Raw genomic sequence first — 18,671 nt, forward strand, 5'->3', positions numbered from 1 at the left:
TGCGGCGAGCGGGGGCCACTCTTCATCGCGGTGTGCAGGCCTCTCACTGTCGCGGCCTCTCCCGTTGCGGAGCACAGGCTCCAGACGCGCAGGCTCAGTAGTTGTGGCTCACGGGCTTAGTTGCTTCGCGGCATGTGGGATCTTCCCAGACCGGGGCTTGAACCCGTGTCCCCTGCATTGGCCGGCGGATTCTTAAACACTGCGCTATCAGGGAAGCCCGGCAGACGGATTCTTAACCACTGCGCCACCAGGGAAGTCCCTCTGTTGAGGTTTTATTTCCTTTATCATGTTGTAAAATGTCAGGAGCTCGTCCCTGCTCTCTTTTTCCTAGCCTTGTTCTTGGTATTGGTTTTTCTTTCTCTGGGGATGCTAATTACAGTTTTCTTCTGTTCCCTGCATTATCTCTGTCTCCTGAGTTCCTTCCATCTGTTTGTTTGCTTTGCTCTTTGACCTTTGGGTAAGAAGCTTTCCTCCAATGTCTCATGTCCTTGGCTATTTTTTATATTTAAGAATGGGGCTTAAAACTGCTGGGCCTCCTCCCAGTTGGGTGATAGGATATGGGGTGTTTCCTCTTCCATTTTCATGTGGTGGTGGGGCAGACACCAAATGAAGGCTTTGATTCTGGACCTGTTTCCCCAGAGAATAATGTTCTCATCTCCTGCCTGGGAGGAAGGAGCTGAGGGGCTGAGCTATGGGTGCAGCCAGGGAAAGGCCTTGGACATCTCCCCTTGGTATTTAGACTTCCTCTCTATATTTTCCCCAAGTCTTCGCATTGCTGTCCTCAGCTGGGCCAAGTTCTGTGAGGACAGAACCATCACAACCTGTCTTGAAAGTAAAAAGCCAAGAGCTCCACGTGGAGACCTGTAGGCCAGTGTTCCCATTTGCACTCCTCCCCACAGCCATCAGAGCTGCGTGGTGCGCCCAGTCTTCGGGTTCCTGGGGTTCTCGCTGGCTCCCCCCTGTCCCTGGGGTTAGTGACCTTGCCGCATCTTCCAGAGCTTTGGTCGACATCCCTTGTTTGCTGCCTCTGGTGCCATGTCCTTGTCCTTGAAGGTTTGTACCTTTCCCCCCATTCGTTCTCACTTCAGGGGCATTTCAGGGGAGAGTGGAGGTAAACCCTGTGAATTTGGAGGTAGTGTTTCCATTTTCCAGGGAGAAGTGAATGCTTGTCCACGGTGCCCCTGCTCTGCATCTACTACCTGGTAAGGGCCGGAATTCACAGAGCCTAAGGATGTGCCACCAGGGTGTAGGGGGCAGGCAGGTGGTGGAGGGGTAGAATCCAGCCCCCTTACCTACATTTAGTGTTTGATTGTGGTCGGGGTGAGAGGTAGCCCCTAAAGATGACTCTGAGACAGACTGGGGAGCTCTGTGGGCAGACACGTGGGTGGCCAGAGCTCAGATGAGGGAGACGCCCTCCACAGGTGTTTCGTGCGGCACTGTTTTTTTTTAATAATGTTCGTGTGGCACTTCACAGTTTACCATGTATTCTTCATTACTGTTAGCTCATTCTCACCTCTCAGTTACCTGGTGAGGTATATATTATCATCCCCGTTTTACAAATGTGAAAAAAAAATTCACGTAGGCTAAGAAGTTTGCCCAAGTTACCCAGAGAGTAATTGCCAGAGGCTGGACTCAGCCCTGGGTCTCTGAGGCCCAGGAATTGCTCTGTGCCAGGCTTGGTGAAGGAATACAGGACAAGTTTCTCCCCTGCAAAAGTGTGAACTCTTGTTAAGGGAAGAGATTTTACTTGCATGAAAGAAGCAAAGAACGATGTTTCATTTTCTGAAATCTGTCCCAGTTTCAGATTTGGGACAAACTTACCTTCCTGGAATCTGGCCCAAGTAAAACGTCTTCCCAGATAGGGAGCATACAGCCTGGATGAATACAGCTGAGGACCACAAAAGACCCAGAGGCCAGTGTGCTGCCAGGAGGACTCATGGGCTGGTAGTGGCCCTTGCTGGCCATGGCTCTGAGAGAGCCAGGAATCAGAAGAGCTCAACCAATCAGAATAAAGGCAGACATCTGGAAGAAACCCATAGAAAGAGGGACCAGAATCAGTGTTTCGGGTGGCAAGAAGCATCAATGAGCAGGAACAGCAAAGGACAGAAAAGCTGTGAGAGAGGAAGAGCAAAGTGCCATCGGAGCAGCTCAGAGTCTGGGGACAGGTGCTTAGGGAGGGTCCTGTCTGACCCTCTGGACGAAGGTGGTCATCACTTACATGAAGAGAATGATCCCTAATATCTTTTCTCCAGGCCTCAAGTCTTCAGCACCATCCTCCTTTCATCTTCATTCTGGTCCTTTGCCCCTGATTTTGTGCATTTGTCTCTAGTTCCTTTAAGATTTGGTATCTAGAATGGAGCTGAAAGTTCCAGGTACCTGATTTTCCAGGGCAAGAGAGAGAGAGGCCGGGGGGGTGGGGTGGGCGGGAACCCATCCCTTCCCTCAAGCTGGATGCTCCCTGTGGGCCCCTTGGTCACTTGTGTGTCTGGGGCCTCTCCAGGGGACCAGAACTGGAGCTGTGGTCAGAAGCGTGGTCAGGCGACAGTGCTGCTGGTCGAGAACCCCACTCATAATCTTTTTTGCTCTTCTGATGTCCAGAGCCAGCATATCTCTGTGTTTGTTCCTGGGGTGTGTGTTTGTTCCTGGGGTGTGTGTCGAGTTGTCCAGTTTAAACACGCCTGCTGGGGTGGGGGGGGGGTGGTATTTTGCACGGCTCCATCATTTCCTCGGAAGGGCATTGATTTGTCCAGATGGTCAGTGGTCTTGGTGTGGGCTGGTTGCGTCATCTCGAGGAGATTCTGTCTTGTCTCCCTTCTCCGAGATGCATTATTGACTCACTAACGACTCTTTAACAGACACCGTCAGCAAACTGGTATTTGGCCAGACTGTCTGGCCCCATAGCACTGTGAAAAGGTCAAAAGTCCTGAACTGAGAGAGATGGATGAAATTTGATGATCTGCCCAGTTGAATGCAGAGCTGCACATGGACAGACAGTGGACCACGTAATCAGGAGTGTGCCGCGTGTGTTGTGACACAGGAAAGGATGTGAGCTCAGGCACCAAGCTCTTCCCAGGAGTGGATTGCAGGACAGCCTAGCTTGGTGGTTCTGGACAGAGGGGCTGATGAACCTTGGGCCCCTGTGGCCTCGCCTGAGGGTTTTGTCTTTGGGGACTTGGGGAAGGTGCAGCTTCCCAGGCTGTGTGGCAGGGTGAGCTCCTTGAGCGCAAGACTGAGTGTTGGCCATACCCGCCTGCCCCGCCTCTCTGAGCCTCACCTGGAGCTGTGGCCTGTGTCCATCCGTTCATTCCTTCCGTGTTGATTGAGGATGGAAGTGTCAAGCCCTTTGGTAGTTGTTGTGGGTGGGCCTCGGTTCCTGCCTGCAAGGTGTTTACAGTGTTTACAGAAGACAGTGGGTAACACTATGGACTGTTCATTGTGAGCACAGCCTTATAGATAAGGCATCACACTCCCACCCCTGAGGCCCGTCCTCACAGCAGCCTCACCAGGAAGAAGCTGTTGTTATCCCCGGCTTAGAGATGAGGAAACCGAGGCACAGAGCACTTAAGAAACTTGCCTGAGACCACACAGCTCCTAAGCAGTGGAACCATGATTCGCACCCAGGCAGTCTGGCTCCAGGATCCGTGGCTTTCTGGCTGCTTTATGCTGCCTCTTGTCCTGGAAGGATCAGGCAGATCAGCAGAGAGATTGTGGGGTGTGATGTGAGCATGGCGACAGGACAGGGGAGGCCGCCAAGGACGAGGTGGCATCTGAGCTGGGGCTGCCTCTGGGATTTAGCAGAGAGATCGGGCTGTGCCACCAAGGGGAGGCGTGAGAGATCACGGCGTGTCCTGGGAGCTCCGGAAGTGGTTTTATGTACATTCCACTTACTGTAGCTGTGTACATAACTACCCCAAAACAGACTAGTGTAAAACAGCCATTTATTGTGTTCATGGATACCGCACGTCAGGAATTTGGACAGGGCATCTTGGGGACAGTTTGGTCCTGCTCCATGATACCTGGGCCTCAGCTGGAGACCTGAAGGCAGGGGAGGGACCATCTGATGTCTGGTTTACTTACGTGTCTGGCAGTTGATGCTGATGTCAGCTGCGGGCCTCAGTTCCTCCCCCACACGAGCCTCTCCATGTGGACTCTCCACGTGGGCCGGCATGGGCTTCCTCACCGCGTGGTGGCTGGGTCCAAGGGCAAGCATCTCAAGAGAGGGTGAGCCAGAAGAAAGAGGCCTTTTCTAACCTCAGCATCAGACGTCACCACGCTTCGCCTCCGCTGTGGTCGCCCCAGTTCACCCAGACGCAAAAAGAGGGAAGAAGACCCCATCTTCTGAGAGGAGTGTCATTGTCATGGGATGTGGCTGCCTTTGGAAAATACCATCAACCACAATACAGCTGGACCCAGATTGGAATGGACACATCCACTCTACTTGGCCTTATGTGGTTTTGGACAAAGGTTATTAGCAGGCTGACATCAGATTGGGCTTGATGCCCCCCGCCCCCTCACCCCCCTGCCTTCAGATACCCCGAAGTTTCTGTCAGTGGAGAGTGATCTGGAGCCCAGTCAGTGGAGATTCCTGCAGCCACCAAACATCCTGAGCTGCTTCCGTGTTGGACAGGCAGCTCACAGGGCCCTCAGCCCCGTCAGGGGACAGAGGCCCCTGAGGGAGGCGGGCAGATAAACAACAGTGGCCGTGACAGCCAACACTGAGTGTGCTGGCCACTCTTCTGAGCACTTTGCATACTCACTGAAATCCCACCGCCTCCTAACTCCAGAGGGGCGCTTTCTGTCCCCATTTTAACAGATGAGGAAACTGAGCCGCAGAGAGACTCCCAGCAGAGTCACACCTCTGCTGTATGTCTCTAGGGGGACGGTTGCAGCACAGGTGACAGGTGCTAAACAGGTCATGTTTATGTAGGGTGCCACTTGGGCCCCTGTTCCCCAGCCCCAGACGTGAAACCTTACTAGGTTAGAGCAACTGAGGGACGTAGAGCCCTCAAATATATTCCTTTCCACGTTGCTGAAGGCCAACTTCTACCTTGAACCGTACGGCCAGGATTTCCTGTGTTCCAATTTCGGGCAGTCAAGCGTTTGTGGTGTGGTTAGTATATGCCGAGGGCTGGGCCCACGCTAGAGGGAGAAGCAAGCTCCCAGTCGGTAATCACACTCCGGGGGTGGGAGGGGCGGGGGCACAGCGTCCGTCTGCAAACCAGTAGGTTCCGCACGAGCCCCCATGGTGGTGGCCGGGGACTTCTCATGGTGGGTGGTGTCTGACGGGTTGACGGTACTAGGAGGTCAGAGGGCAGGGCGTCCAGGCAGTAGGATCTGCAAGGGCAGAAACACGGAGGGCACAATACCCTGCCGAGGGGAAGGGGGCACCTAGTGTTGCTGGGAAGGAAGTGTGAGGGATGGGCAGGGACCAAGCCACCTGGTGAGAGATCTTGAGCTGAGCCAGGGGGCTACACCGGGGGGCCTTGAAGGCCCTTCTGCTGCACGGGGGTTGGCCAGTCAGATGAGAAGGAGCCCGCTGGCTGCAGAGCTGCTGGTGCCTCTCCCTTGATCTTATTATCCCCTGACCCTGCCTTGACCCTCCCCTTGGCCTCACTCCTGCGCTGGACGCGTCTCCTGTTCCCCTGCCCTAGGTCCCTGATCTGCCTCCTGCATCCTCTCCTTCGTGGCATCCTCCACTGTGCTCCTCGTCCTCCTCTCCACGGCCTGTCTCCCTGGCTCCTGACACTTCCGTGTGCTTCTAGCACCCTACAGGCAGCAGCTTGCATTTGCTGACCCCGCGGAAGTCCTCTGACCAGGAGACCAATTACAACGTAATGCTGTATTTGCAGCATTTACAACATACTTCTACTGTGCCCTAGGTTGCTGCTGTAAATTTTGGATCTTTGTGGGTGATGTCAAGCTGCGTCATGATTCAGGATGAGCTGGCCCAGCTTCCTAAGACATTTGCACTATATTTTGTGCACCTCTCATAGGTTTTGTTACAGCTTATCATGCTGTGCTCGCTAAGATGCCGCTACACGCTGTTGAATGCGTAAGGGGTTCTATCTCATTCTTGCCGAGAATTTCTCCTGAGATCCCTCTGGAGAAAGTTTTATTGTTGCTTTGTCATAAAATTGTGATCTGTGACACACAAACAGAAAAGCGCATAAGGCTAATAAATAACTGTAAAGCCAAGACCCAGAACATGCACACTGCCAGCTCCTCAAGCCCCCAGCATCCCGTCCCGATCTCCCCTCCCACAGCTCCCCACACGGTCCTGGATTTGGTGGTAATCACTTTCTTGCCTTTCTTTGTGGTGTGACCAGCAGTGTGTGTGCGCATCCCTGAACAGCATGATTTAGCCGTGATTGATTTTGATTACAAATGGAGTATTCACTGCGGATTCTTATGTCCCTGAGGTTCCCTCCCCGTTGCTGCCTGTGACTGTGGTTCTTTCACTTTCGTTGCTGTTTAGAATTCCACCATCTGTTTATCCATCCTGTTGATTTGAGTGGTTTTTCTCTGGACATTGTTTTCACAGCCTTGGTCATCTATAATTTCCTGAGCCTGTGCTATGAATACCTTGGGGGGGAAAGTTCCATCATGTCAGAGATCAGAGGGAAGCCCATCGAGTGAGTATGAAGTCCCCCCAGAGCCCCCCACACCACCCTGTTTCCTGGGCCTGACGTTCTCCGAGCTCTCCTGGCGTCAGCCGGTCACACAGACCATCTCTGCCCGTGACCTTGACCTCTCTGCCTCTCCCACACTTCCTGAGCGAGGCCATTCATTGGAACTCTTGGGAGGGCCTGTTTGGCTCTTTCTCCTTCTCTCTCTTCCTGTCCTTTCCTGTTTGCCTGTTTCTCCCTCTTGTAGTTTTTACATTCAGTGCCTTTTAAGTTGGTTTGTTATCCCAAGGGCAGTGTCGCCCGCTCCTGCATACCCTACCGCATATGCAAATACTCTCCTGCGTCTCTCCCTGTGCTTGGCCTTGTGCTTAAAGACTGCCCAGGATCCAAGCCCCGTCCTCACCCTACCCCGCCCTACCCCAGCTTGTCTGGATCTGCAGGAGGGTGAGGGCAGCCTCCCCCAGCCCTACCTTCCTGAGTCTGGCTCTTTGCTCACCAACCCCTTCTCTGCTTGTCTCTTCCAGGTCCAGCTGTATGTATGGCACCTGCTGCCTCTGGGGAAAGACTTACTCCATCGGATTTCTGCGGTTCTGCAAGCAGGTGGGTACCCCTAGCAAACTGCCCTGGTCAAGAGTTGCAGGCCAGGCGCCAGGAGCCTGGGTCTGTGCCCTGGAGTAGCAGCTGCAGGGGCCGTGCTGCCCCTGGTTGACATAGTGACAAAGAGCATAGGGCCCATCTGCAGGGTTCCCATTTCCTGTGAGGCACCCCAAGCCCCAGCACCCACTCCCTGAGCTGTTAGGGATGCACCTGCATTGGTGGGGCGTGCTCAGAGGGGCAGCAGCAGGTGTCCCAGGAGTGCCTGATGCAGCCCTGGGCAGGAAGTAGTCCCAGACTCTTGCTCACTTTGACCAGGTTGTGGTGTGTGAGTGTCTGAGGAAGTGCATGGCGATTCTAGAATCTCAGTTTGAAAACTTCTGATCAGCTGCGGCTAGAGGCCAGGAGGGTTTCTGCATTAAAGAACATGACAAAACAGCTCTGAGCAGCCTCTGGTCCTTTCCCCCATTTCTCACTTGGCAGGCAGTCTAGCAGCTTCCAGTTTCCAGAGCTGCCCCCCCAGTGGCCTCGAGTGGCCTGGGTGGAGGCAGCGTGGTGTTGTGCGTAAGTGCATGGGGTCTGGGTGTCTGACCATCTGAGTTTGAATTCCAGCCTCTCCTATGACTGTGTGACCTTGCATAAAGTATGAAACCTCTCTGAGCCTTGGTTTCCTCTTCTGTGAGATGAGCTTAATGATACTTACCTCAAGGGATGGTTTGAGGAACAGGTGAGGGAAAGTCCTTAACACAGCCCTGGCTCAGAGCCCGCTGTCCCTTGCTCGGGAGGGAGTCAGGCGCCACGCCCAGCTGGCATGACCTCGATTTAGTCTCCTCTGGGGCTCCACAGGGCCTGTCAGCCCGTCCAGCATCGTGCAGCGTCATCACGAGGGGAAATGAAACCCATGGCCCATCACCATGACCTGTGGGAGGACTGGCCTTTCTGCTCCCTTTTGGGCGGGGCCATGCCCGCCGTGCAGACGCACCCACAAAGCACTGCCTGGATGGCCCAGTCTCCAGTTCTGCTTCCAGATCCTCCTTCCCTAGGGTGTTTCTAAATTCAAAACCTCCCCACAGGACCTGCAGGGAAGGAGTTCAAACTGTCCTGGGTTCAGGGTGGGGCCTGTCAGAGCCATTGTTTACCAGTGCCGGCCCAGCTGTGACTCACTGCCTTCTTTGATGATGATGTTGTGTATGAAGTTTTGACCGCAGATCACTAGCTGGGTTGCCTTGTTGCAGATTATTCCCCAGCCCTGTGGGCTTTGATGTTCCACTGCTGCTCCTGGAAGTGGCAGGGTCAGGTAGTAAAAGGAAAGAACTGAAGAAGCCTCCTCCCCGCTTTCCCACGTGAGAGAGGACACCGCAGCTTTGTCGTCAGTGCCGGCTCCCGGGTCTGAGTCTCCGGGAGAGTTTGCCTCTCCTGCCACTTCAGCTGCTCTGTGCCTCAGTTTCCTCACCTGTACCCTGAGGATGATGACAGTACTCACGTCACGGGGCTGTCGTGAGCACCGAGTGAGCTGACCCGGGGCAGCACCAGCCTATCGGCAGGCTCGCAGGGCTCGCTTGGGGCACGCTGCTGACCCTCCCTTTCCCCAGAGCGTGCCGGTCCCGCGTCCTCTAGGGGCTGGGGGGCAGGGGGGTTTTGTGGGGTTTGCTGACAGCAGCATCGCCCCTCTAGCCCCCGTCACACGCGCCTCTCCTCCTGGCAGCCGCACAGCTCAGGCCGCCCCGGGCTCCCCTGCAAACTTCGCTCGAGCCTCTTTCGGGACAGAAACTTTGGGTTCCACGGGTTACTTTCTGTGCTCCGGGGTCCTTGTCCCATTTGGAGGCACACTAGCTTAGCCTTGTTAAATGACTCCCATCTCCACAGAAGGGGCCTTGTGGCTTAGATTTATTTGGTTTCAAGAGAATGGTGCTTCTAGTGATTTTTTGGGCAGCGAGGGTACCTCTGGCGTTTACTGGTGCCTCTGTAGGGACTTGGTGGAAACCTGGCTGAGGGATTCTCTCCGAGGCAGAGGCCTCTGCTGAGTGCTCAGAAGTGGGAGACCTCCAAGGACACCCCGTGCAGTCTCGCTCCCCAGTCCCCGCACAGCGACCGCGCAACACGGGGCTGGTTACAGCCATCTACCGCGAGCAGCCACTCGGAGGCTGAGTGACCGCCCACTCGGGCTTCTGCAGCGGTAGTTGGCAAGGCCAGAATTCAGACACGTGTCGGGACTCCGGACCTCGGGCTTCAGGCTGCTTCCTATTTTGTGCTCCTGTGGGGTCATCTCCATCCCCAGTAAGACCCCAACTTGACATAAACCCTGGACCCAGGCCTAGAGCATGGGGCAGGGAGCCAGACCCGGGGTAGACAAGGAGACCCTCACCTGCCTCTGCTCTCTGGGGCCACCTCCCTGCTGCCGCCCTTCACCAGCACTTAACCCCTTGCACTTGTCCGTTCTCTGCCCCTGGGCCGAGCTCATGCCCCTGGCGTGAGCTGCTCCCTCTGCCCGTCCCCTCGTCCCTGGCACGTTCGTGGGGGCCCCTCCTCTGGTGGAATCTCTGTCTCCTGCGTCTCCACCATTCTTCCTTCACACCCTCCTGTCTTCTCACGCAGCTGCATCGCCCTGTTACTGTCTCGTGTATTCTGCCTTCCCCTCCTGACAGCAGTTCCCCCAGGGGCAGGAGGTTGGGCCGCCCCCATCCCCTGGCATCCAGCCCAGGCCCAGCTGGCCAGAGGAGGTGCTTCTTCCGTGGTTTCTGTGCTTGTCCTTGACTCTTGACCTTCTATCTGCAACAGGCCACCCTGCAGTTCTGCGTGGTGAAGCCGCTCATGGCTGTCAGCACCGTGGTCCTCCAGGCCTTCGGCAAGTACCGAGACGGTGACTTTGAGTAAGCAGCGGGTCCCCGCACGGCACGTGTTGGGAGGAGTGGGCGGCCCTGCCCCGAGGCTCATGCCCTGGCCGAGGGAAGGGGGTGGCCTCAGATTGCCCCACCCCCGTGTCCATCCTCTGAGTGGAGGCCAAGCCTGACCCCGGCTTTCCTCCCGCCTGCTGCACCCCTGAATTGCGAGGCCGGAGCCTGGCAGTGGTGCCATTGCACTTGGCCCCGCCTCTGGCACCAGAGTGAGCGCGCAGCATCTGTCACCTTCAGGCTGCAGAGTGGTGCCGGGTGGGGGCCGGGGGGAGCAAGAAGGGACAGTGACCATCCAGGGCAGGGGGCGAGAGGGCCAGAGCCCTGAGGGTCCCGTCTCGAGTCTCCTCTCCTGTGTGAATTGACGCACACACGAGACTTCGGGGGGTTAGTGAAAGTGACCACATGTCCCACGTGGCCCTGAGCTTGCACGCACTTCAGACACACTCCCTGTGCCCTACACGACAGCCCCCAAGGACCGGTGAGCAAACAGAGGCTCACAGGGGACGTCACTTGGCTCAAGCGCAAAGAGCAAAGCTGAGCTTCGTGTCCCTCTGACCATCAGTCTGAGGCCCCGCCCCCGAGGACACCTGGAGTCCTCCACCAGGAGCGTGGGCACCGGAGCTGCAGGTGGCAGGGCTGGCCTGTCCTGCAGGTGCTCACCCTCGCACTCTCCCCAGTGTTTGGGCCGCTTTGATCACCCGTCCCCTCCCTTTGATGGCTCGGGGAGCATTTCTGAGAGCTGTGCAGAGTGGCAGGTGGGCAGGGCAAAGGGGGGAAGGAGGCCCCTTGTCCCACAGAAGGGTCAGTTCAAGCCAGAGGATGCTCCCCGTTCCCGCAGCGTCACCAGTGGCTACCTCTACGTGACCATCATCTACAACATCTCCGTCAGCCTGGCCCTCTACGCCCTCTTCCTCTTCTACTTTGCCACCCGGGAGCTGCTCAGCCCTTACAGCCCCGTCCTCAAGTTCTTCATGGTCAAGTCTGTCATCTTCCTCTCCTTCTGGCAAGGTGAGCCTCCTCCCAGCCCCTGTGAGGCTGGCCTGTGCCTCCCTGTCCCCTAAGCCTTGTCCTCTTGCTCCTGCTCACCGTCCGCAGTGCCCCGAGGGCCCAGGCCATGGGGCTGTCCCTAGGCGATCCTGGCCTGGAGCTCAAAGGGACCTCTGTCCACTGAGCACCTGTGGGGTGTGACGTCTGGACCCTCAGGGGCCTTTCACAGGAGCCATGACCTTGGGTGGGACTGCTTCCTGGACAGGGGGATCCAATCCAGGCGGTGTCCAGCCAGGACCTGGGGAGTGTGGTTTCCCTGAGGCCTTGGCTTGTGTCAGCATCCCTGCCCAACAGGAGTAACCGTGGACTGTGCTTCCAACCTCTCTGGAGAGTGTGGCATTTGGGGGGCTGTAAGGAGGAAGAGAGATGGGGAAGGGGGTCCAGTCTGGGGCCAGACGCCCACGCCTCCCCTTCCACACCTCCCCTTCCAGGCATGCTCCTGGCCATCCTGGAGAAGTGCGGGGCCATCCCCAAGATCCACTCGGCCCGCGTGTCGGTGGGTGAGGGCACCGTGGCTGCTGGCTACCAGGACTTCATCATCTGTGTGGAGATGTTCTTTGCAGCTCTGGCCCTGCGGCACGCCTTCACCTACAAGGTCTATGCTGACAAGAGGCTGGACGCACAAGGTATGAGCCAGGGTCCTGGAGTTGACCCCCCCAGTAGGAAGGCTGCTTCCCGGCCCCGCCCCAGGGCCCCTCCTGCCTCCCAGGGTCCTTCAGGTGTTGATGGGTCAGGTCAGGGATCCCAGGTGTAGGAAAGGGGCTACAGAGGTCCAGGCTCCCCTGTCCCCTGTCACAAGGTGTCAGGGTCAGGGACTGGTCCTGGAAGCTACACCCACCTGTCTCTTGCAGCAGATCTGGAGTATGGAGATGATATAGCACAATATCCCCATGGGAAGGTCAGGACAGAGACCCTAGAATAAACAAGTTCCTAAGGGTTCCTGACATCGAACACTGTTATCCATTTTGTCCTGTAATTCCCTTGTCTCTAAAGCTCTTTTTTTTTTTTTTTTTAACCTGATCCCTTCTAAGAAACAGACTCAGATGGTAATAGCTTTTAACAGCTTTCTTTTTACACCTGCTAATCTTCGCTTTGTTAGAACAGCAGTTGGCAACCCCAGTTGTATATTAAGATGCCCTGGAGAGTCTTAAAAGTCCATGCTGTCCAGGCCCCACCCTCGGAGATTCTGCATAATTGGCTGGGTTTGGGCCTGGCAGGATGTGCTGACAGATCCCCAGGCTAGTCTAACTTGCTGGCTGGAGAAGCAGGGGCTGGGGGCCACCTCTGGCTGCTGCTGGGCAGAGAGGGGATGCTCAGGGGGGAGGAGGAAGAGGAGGCTCGGGATGCCTGAACTGACTCACCCTGTGCGGCAGGGGGGGCCTGGGGAGGAGGAAGCCTCCTGGTCCAACACATCCACCCAGGGGTTTGGCTGCTGCCAGCTCCCTGCCTGTGGGGCTGAAAGCAGGACCCACTTGCCCAGGCCCACCACCTGTGCCCACCTCGGGCCCCGGGGAGCGGCGTGCTGAGCAGAGTGTAGAAGCACTGGCCTGGCCTGTGCAGGGCTCCTCGGGCCCCCACCTCTCACCCTACCTGCCGTGTTCTTTCCCTGGTTGGGAAGAGGCCATAAAATACCCGAGGCTGCTGGAAGCATGTGGACTGAATCACCCTCCAGGCCTCACGACTCTTGGGCACCTGACACTTGCTGCCTGGGCACTCTAGGTACTTTTTCCGGTTTGGATTCTACACTTAGTGCTGGGCGCAGTAGTGGCCAGGGCTCACCGCTGCCTGCTGCCATCCCACCTGCTTCCCATCAGGCCCCCAGTTGGAAGGATCTGGCTGACACCCTCCCAGTGTTGAGGGCGATGTCCCTTCGACCTGGTCCTGACACCCTCTGCCCTTGGGAAAGTCACCCTTATGCCAGGAGTCTGAGGCCACGGCCAAGAACCCTTTCTACACCCTTAAGGTTTAACATGGTTCAAGCTGGCGCTTCTGCACTAGTGGCCCTGCAGGGGCTCTCCGCGGTTGCCTGGGCTGTCTTCCCGTCCACTGCCCCCAGACACATCCAGCTCCAGCCAGAAACAGCGTGGCCAGGCCTCCAGCTCTAGCGGGGATGCCAGCCCAGCCCAGCCCAGCCCAGCCCAGCCCAGCCCAGCCCGGTCCGGGAAAGGTGCTGCGAGCCTTTGTCCACCACTGTGCTGGTCCCCAGCCAGTTGTCCCCTCACTAACCGCGGCGCCCGGCCCCTCTCAGCCCGTCAGGGTTGGGTGCAAAGCCGTGGTGTGGTCAGTACACGTCACCTGCCCCCTCCTCCATGTCCCGTCTGTGGAGTGTTGTGAGGTTTGTAAAGCATGCAGCACAGGCTCAGCAGTTCTAGCCAAGCCTGAGGAGAAGTGGGGTGGGTGGTCCCTACTTTAGTGCGGAGGTGGAACTCCGACCAGCGTTCTGGGGGTCCACTCTTTGTCCGCCACCAGAAGAAAGCGTGAGCCCCAAAGGAGGAGTCTCCGAGGTGGACACGCCCCCCAGGCCCCCGGGGGGCAGTGGGCTGCCTGGGTGCCGGCAGGGCCTGGGGCGGGGCGGGCAGGGTGCGTGGTGCGGTGCCGGCCTCGGTGGTGGGCACGAGGTGTTACTCAGCTGTCTCTTGTCTTCTCTGTTTCTCTGGCTCCTCTCCCCGTCCCCCTGCCCCGCTTTTGCCCCGGGTTTGGCCGCGGGCAGTGCCAACATACGGCCCTTACGGTAGGTTCTGCTCTCAGTCTGCACGTCTGTCCTGCACGTCAGTCCTGGTCCCTGCCACCAGCATGTGTCTCCCAAGCTCCTTCGCTGTGTCCCCGCCTCCTCCCCGCCAGGCACCCCTGGGCGGCAGAGCCCAGAGCACTCGCCTCCAAGGGCTGCCCTCCGTAGAGCTTTCCTGTTTCCGTCCTGGTCTCTCGTTGTCCTGGAACATGCCCTGCTCCGTCTGGGGGCACGGTGCTTGTTAGTGGGGAATTGGGGAGTTTAGTTCTGTTCTGTGACAGAGAGCGTGAAGGGGAAAAGAGCATGCAAGTTTGAGTCTGAAGACCTGGGACCAGAGTCGGGCTCACCCCTTCCATCTCGGTTTGGGGGCCTGGGCCATTTCTGCCCCCCCAGAGCCCTTGGGGATGATTTGTTAGGGAATTACGAGGAAGCACCTCAAGGCAGGTGGCCCCTGCCCTGTCAGAGCGAAGATGTCTGCTCCGTTGTGGGTCCAGGCCCCTGTCGGCCTGTCCTGATGGAGCGGGTCCCTGGTCCACTCCCCAGAGTGAAGGGGAGCACCCCGCAGGCGAGAGGGGCATGGGCCAGCGCCCGTGGAGCCTGGGCCCCCTCGCCTCCACTCCCTGTCTTCAGTTGGCGCGGAGCTCGTCTTGGCCTCCCCAGGGCGCTCGGGCTCACACCTGCAGCACGCCAATCTCCACCCCAGCTCCCTTCCCACCTGCCAGACTTTCCCAAGTGGCTGTTTACCTTTTCCCCGGGGGTGCACTCCACTCTGCACCCCGCCAAAGGAGCCATTTCTTTGCTTGTCCCTTCTCATGTCCGGGACCCCATTCTCTGTCCCAGGAGGGGTTGATTAGATGACACAGCCTTGGGGCAGGGGGTTCGGTCCCAGGACCAGGGGCAGGGGGCCAGGCTGCCTTGCCCCCCGCTGCCCGGGCCCCTCACCCCCGCCTCCTGCCCTGTAGGCCGCTGCGCCCCCATGAAGAGCATCTCCAGCAGCCTCAAGGAGACCATGAACCCGCACGACATCGTGCAGGACGCCATCCACAACTTCTCGCCCGCCTACCAGCAGTACACGCAGCAGTCCACCCTGGAGCCCGGGCCCACCTGGCGCGGGGGTGCCCACGGCCTCTCGCGCTCCCACAGCCTCACTGGCGCCCGGGACAACGAGAAGACTCTGCTGCTGAGCTCTGATGACGAGTTCTAGGTGCGGCTGCTGGCGGGGAAGGACTGGGACCTTGGCCAGGGCAGGGTGTGCCCCTCCTCCAGCCTCACGTCCAGGCTGGGAGGCAGGCTGGCTCAGCTTCGGCAGTGCCCTTTAATTTATTGGACCAGAAACACATATCGCTTCAAGAGGAACAGCCAGATGCTGTCTGCCCAGAGGATGGCCCAGGCTCACCCAGGAGCCTTCAGGAATATTTATACAAGGCCAAGGCTCTACTGCCTGGACGACGGGCAGAGGACAGTGGGAGCGACTCCCATGCCCCTGCGGCTCGTCCTTTGGCGGCAGCATGTTGGGACCAGCCGTGCCCAGGCCCAGACGCTTGTGTTGTGGACCAGCGGCTGCAGCCTTCTCAGCCCCTCCCCCACAAGACGTACAGCCCCTCCCCCAAACACCGTGCAATACTCTGACCCGGGCTCTCCCTCCCGCCTGCTCCCTCCCCTGTCCCCTTGTCTGATGCTAGGTTAGCCTCCCCCTGGGCAGGAGGAGGGAGGAGGGAACACGGATGCTCTCTGTGGACCTTCCTCCTGACCCAGGCCTAACTGGCATGCTGCAGGGATCAGAGCCAGACACCAAGAGCCACGGGTCCCACCTCAGAAGGGTGCTCGGGCGCATCTGGGCTCCTGAGTGTCCTCTCTGCGGCTGCACCTTCTGCCTGCCTCATGCCCCTTCCTCCTGGCCTGCTGAAGACAGCCAGCCGCCCACACTGCCCTCCCACTTGCGGTCTTTCCTCTTGAGAGCATTTTGGGTAGAGCCCTTGCTTCCCAGCTACTCAAAGGGTCAGGGGTTCCCACCCCTCCTTCCCAGGCTGAGCAGTCAGCACCTCTGCTGGATCCTGGTCTCTCTCCCTGGGGCTGCTCCCTCCTGTTTCCTGGGGAGGGTCTGGTCTCCGCATTTCAGACCAGCTTCCAGCTTCCGGAGGAGCACAGTCCTCCGGGAGGGAGGAGGGAGGGATGGGGCATGTGGCGGGGAGCCAGGAGATGGGGGACTCCTCTCTCTGGCCCCGTATCCGAACAGGGCCTGGTGTCCTGCCTCGTCTGGCCCCAAGGCCCATCTCTTCTGTGCCTTAGTCACATATGAAAGCTCCCCCTCACTAGGCCCTCAGCCTGTCCCAGACACTCCCTGGGGGGCCCCCTGTTAAGCTGCTGGCGCTCAGAGGATCCTGCAGTGCTGGGCCAAGTGCCCTTGGACAGGCCTCAGGGGTGGCCAGGACCACCAGTCCCCTCCCCTCCCCCACCTCCATGCCCATATCATGGAGCCTCCTGGGGCCAGAGCCCCCAGGCAGGCCGGGCTAACACTGGCCACTGTCTTCGGAAGAGCCTTGTGATGGGACACAATGCACGTTCATACAGGCAGAGTGTTCTGTCACTTGAAACCCAGAGAGCACATGGGTTTGGGCTGCAACAGCCTGGAGGAGGGGGCAGAGTGGGGGAGGAGGGCCCTGTCCTGTGGGAGCAGAACTTCGCTGTGGCATCTCTCCTTCTGGCCACTCTTGGACTGAACTGTACCGAGGTCGGGAGGGGGGTTCCATCACAGTAGTCTTCCCCGGCCTCCTTCAGTGACCAAGCCAGCCCTGCAGGTGGGGGGCGCACAGAGGCCTGCATGTCTGGTACCGGAGGCCAGCTCTCGGGCCCCTGGTGGGCCTGGCCAGTGGTGGCAGGCTATGCAGGAGGCAGCAGGTTGGTGCAGGCCGTCCCAGGAGGACCTCTGTCCACCCCCACCATCTGCTCTCACGAATCTGTTTCTCTGATTCTCCTTCCAGGCCAAAGTGTGCTGCTGACTCCCTGCCCCACTGGTCTTTGCCTACCCTGCTACCTGCCCGCTGGCATGGTGGATGCGGGGCTCCGTGGCAGGGAGCTAGCAGCCCCTGGGGGGATGGGGGCTGGGAACGTGTGCCCGACCACTCCACCCCTCCTTCCTAGGATGTGTAATCTGCCTTGTCTTTTTATTTTTTATTTTTTTGTTAATTTTTTTCCCCAATAGAGTAGCTCTTTGTACATAAAAAATACTTGAAAAATTAATTGTATGATGTATGAGAAGACAGAGTCCCCTAGTTTTGTATCTCGTGTATGACTGCCATGAGTACCACCAGAAAGCCGCTCTATTTTGGTCTCTGTGACATTTTAAATGCGTGACAGAAGTGAGCAAATACAGTGAGAAAGAAATATATATATGAGATAATATAGATTGTATTGAAATCTCCTCTGCCTGTGGGTAAGGCTTTTTCCTTCCTCTTTCTCGGCTCCCTTGTATGTGTTTGGGGGTGGGTTTAGTGGTTGTGGACAAGGGTGTCCTAGGAAACCCCCTTCCTTCCCGGTGTAGGTGTAGGTGATGGGGGGATTCCCATTGCCAGAGACTGAAGTTGGGGTCCAGGCCCCTGTTGGACAAAGTGTCTCCCCCTCCCCCGGCCAGTGGGACATGGTGGCAGCCTTGGTCACTAGGGGTCCACCCTCCACAACACCCCACAGGGCTGGCGTGCACAGTGGGTTGATACCTCGTACCCAGTTTGGTCAACCAGATAGAGGGGGCCCGTACTCTGGCAGCCCCATTCCTGCAGGTGTCTCCCAGGGGTTGGAAGAGATTTCCCAGGGTCCTCATGCCTCCCAGCCTATCTTCCTGCCTCTCTGGGCCCACCCTCCACCCTCCACCCTCCACCCTCCACCCTGGGACCGGAGGCGCCTTCCCCCAGCGGCAAAGAGGCCTGGAGCAGGGCCTGTGGGGCAGTGGGCATGCGCCAGACACCTGGCACCTTCCTACCACCGCCGCATGCCTTCCTGGGGCCTGGCCTGGCTGACGGGGGCGCTCAGGAATGCAGCGTGGGTGGGGGCAATTCCCAGCCCAGCCAACCTCCACTCGTCCCCCCGACAGCTTCCTGCTGCCCTTTCTGCAGGCCTGAACTCAGCGTCTCCGGATCAGGATCCTGGGCCCCAACCTGTGAGGGGAGAAAGGCTTGTGGACCAAACCAAACCATGTGGTTTGGCCCTTGCCCAGCTTTCAGATCCTGCACCTTCGACAGGAGCATCCTTCTCCCAGCCCCGCCATCCCTCCACACCCAGCCACGCAGAAATCCTCCTCACCACCGTCAGGTGCGCTGGGGTAAACTCACTCTGCGTGTTAAATCTTGCAGCCCCTAAGGTTCCCAGTGCTTGTCACACCTACGCCCTTAGAGTACTTTAGTTCTACAGATGGGTAAACCGAGGCTGCAAGAAGCGAAATAAGTCATCAAAGGTCATACAGCTAGAGAAAAACACACCTCAATTTCCCTGACCCACAGACCACAGAACACCCCACTGGGTGTCCCAGAAGGGCTAGCAGATTGGGTTGAATTACAGGGAGTTTGGGGCCTAGGATGAGACACAGGGTTGTGCTTTAGGCCTGCAGGCGGGGGTTGAGGAAGCCACTTCTCTCCCTGATTCTCTGTGCCTTCTGGAACACGAGGAGAATATTTTTTACTTGGCTGTAGAAAATCAGACCTCAACGTGAAAGGCTGGAAAGATTACTCTTCAATCGGGGAATTTTCCTCCCTGGGCGGGACTGTTTATTTGCTGAAGGGATGCCCAGGG

General features: G+C 57.9%; 1 protein-coding gene across 3 annotated transcripts in view; it reads left to right on the top strand.

The window, feature by feature from the left end:
* TMEM184B (transmembrane protein 184B) overlaps nt 1-17,310 on the top strand; it is a 48,681-nt gene extending 31,371 nt beyond the window's left edge. The window contains exons 4-10 of one of the 3 annotated variants that reach the window (XM_082420069.1): nt 6,542-6,632; nt 7,151-7,226; nt 9,999-10,090; nt 10,953-11,122; nt 11,593-11,787; nt 13,872-13,892; nt 14,852-17,310. In XM_082420069.1, coding sequence (XP_082276195.1) covers nt 6,542-6,632; nt 7,151-7,226; nt 9,999-10,090; nt 10,953-11,122; nt 11,593-11,787; nt 13,872-13,892; nt 14,852-15,093 — 887 coding nt within the window. In that variant the 3' untranslated portion in view covers nt 15,094-17,310. Of the gene's footprint in view, nt 1-6,541; nt 6,633-7,150; nt 7,227-9,998; nt 10,091-10,952; nt 11,123-11,592; nt 11,788-12,779; nt 13,843-13,871; nt 13,893-14,851 lie in introns of those variants that run through there. The other 2 variants (XM_082420070.1, XM_082420071.1) reach the window with 2 other exon arrangements.
* Nucleotides 17,311-18,671: the final 1,361 nt, after the last annotated feature.

The sequence above is a fragment of the Balaenoptera physalus genome (assembly GCF_965194825.1).
Source record: "Balaenoptera physalus genome assembly, chromosome: 13".
NCBI classification, from domain to species: domain Eukaryota; kingdom Metazoa; phylum Chordata; class Mammalia; order Artiodactyla; family Balaenopteridae; genus Balaenoptera; species Balaenoptera physalus.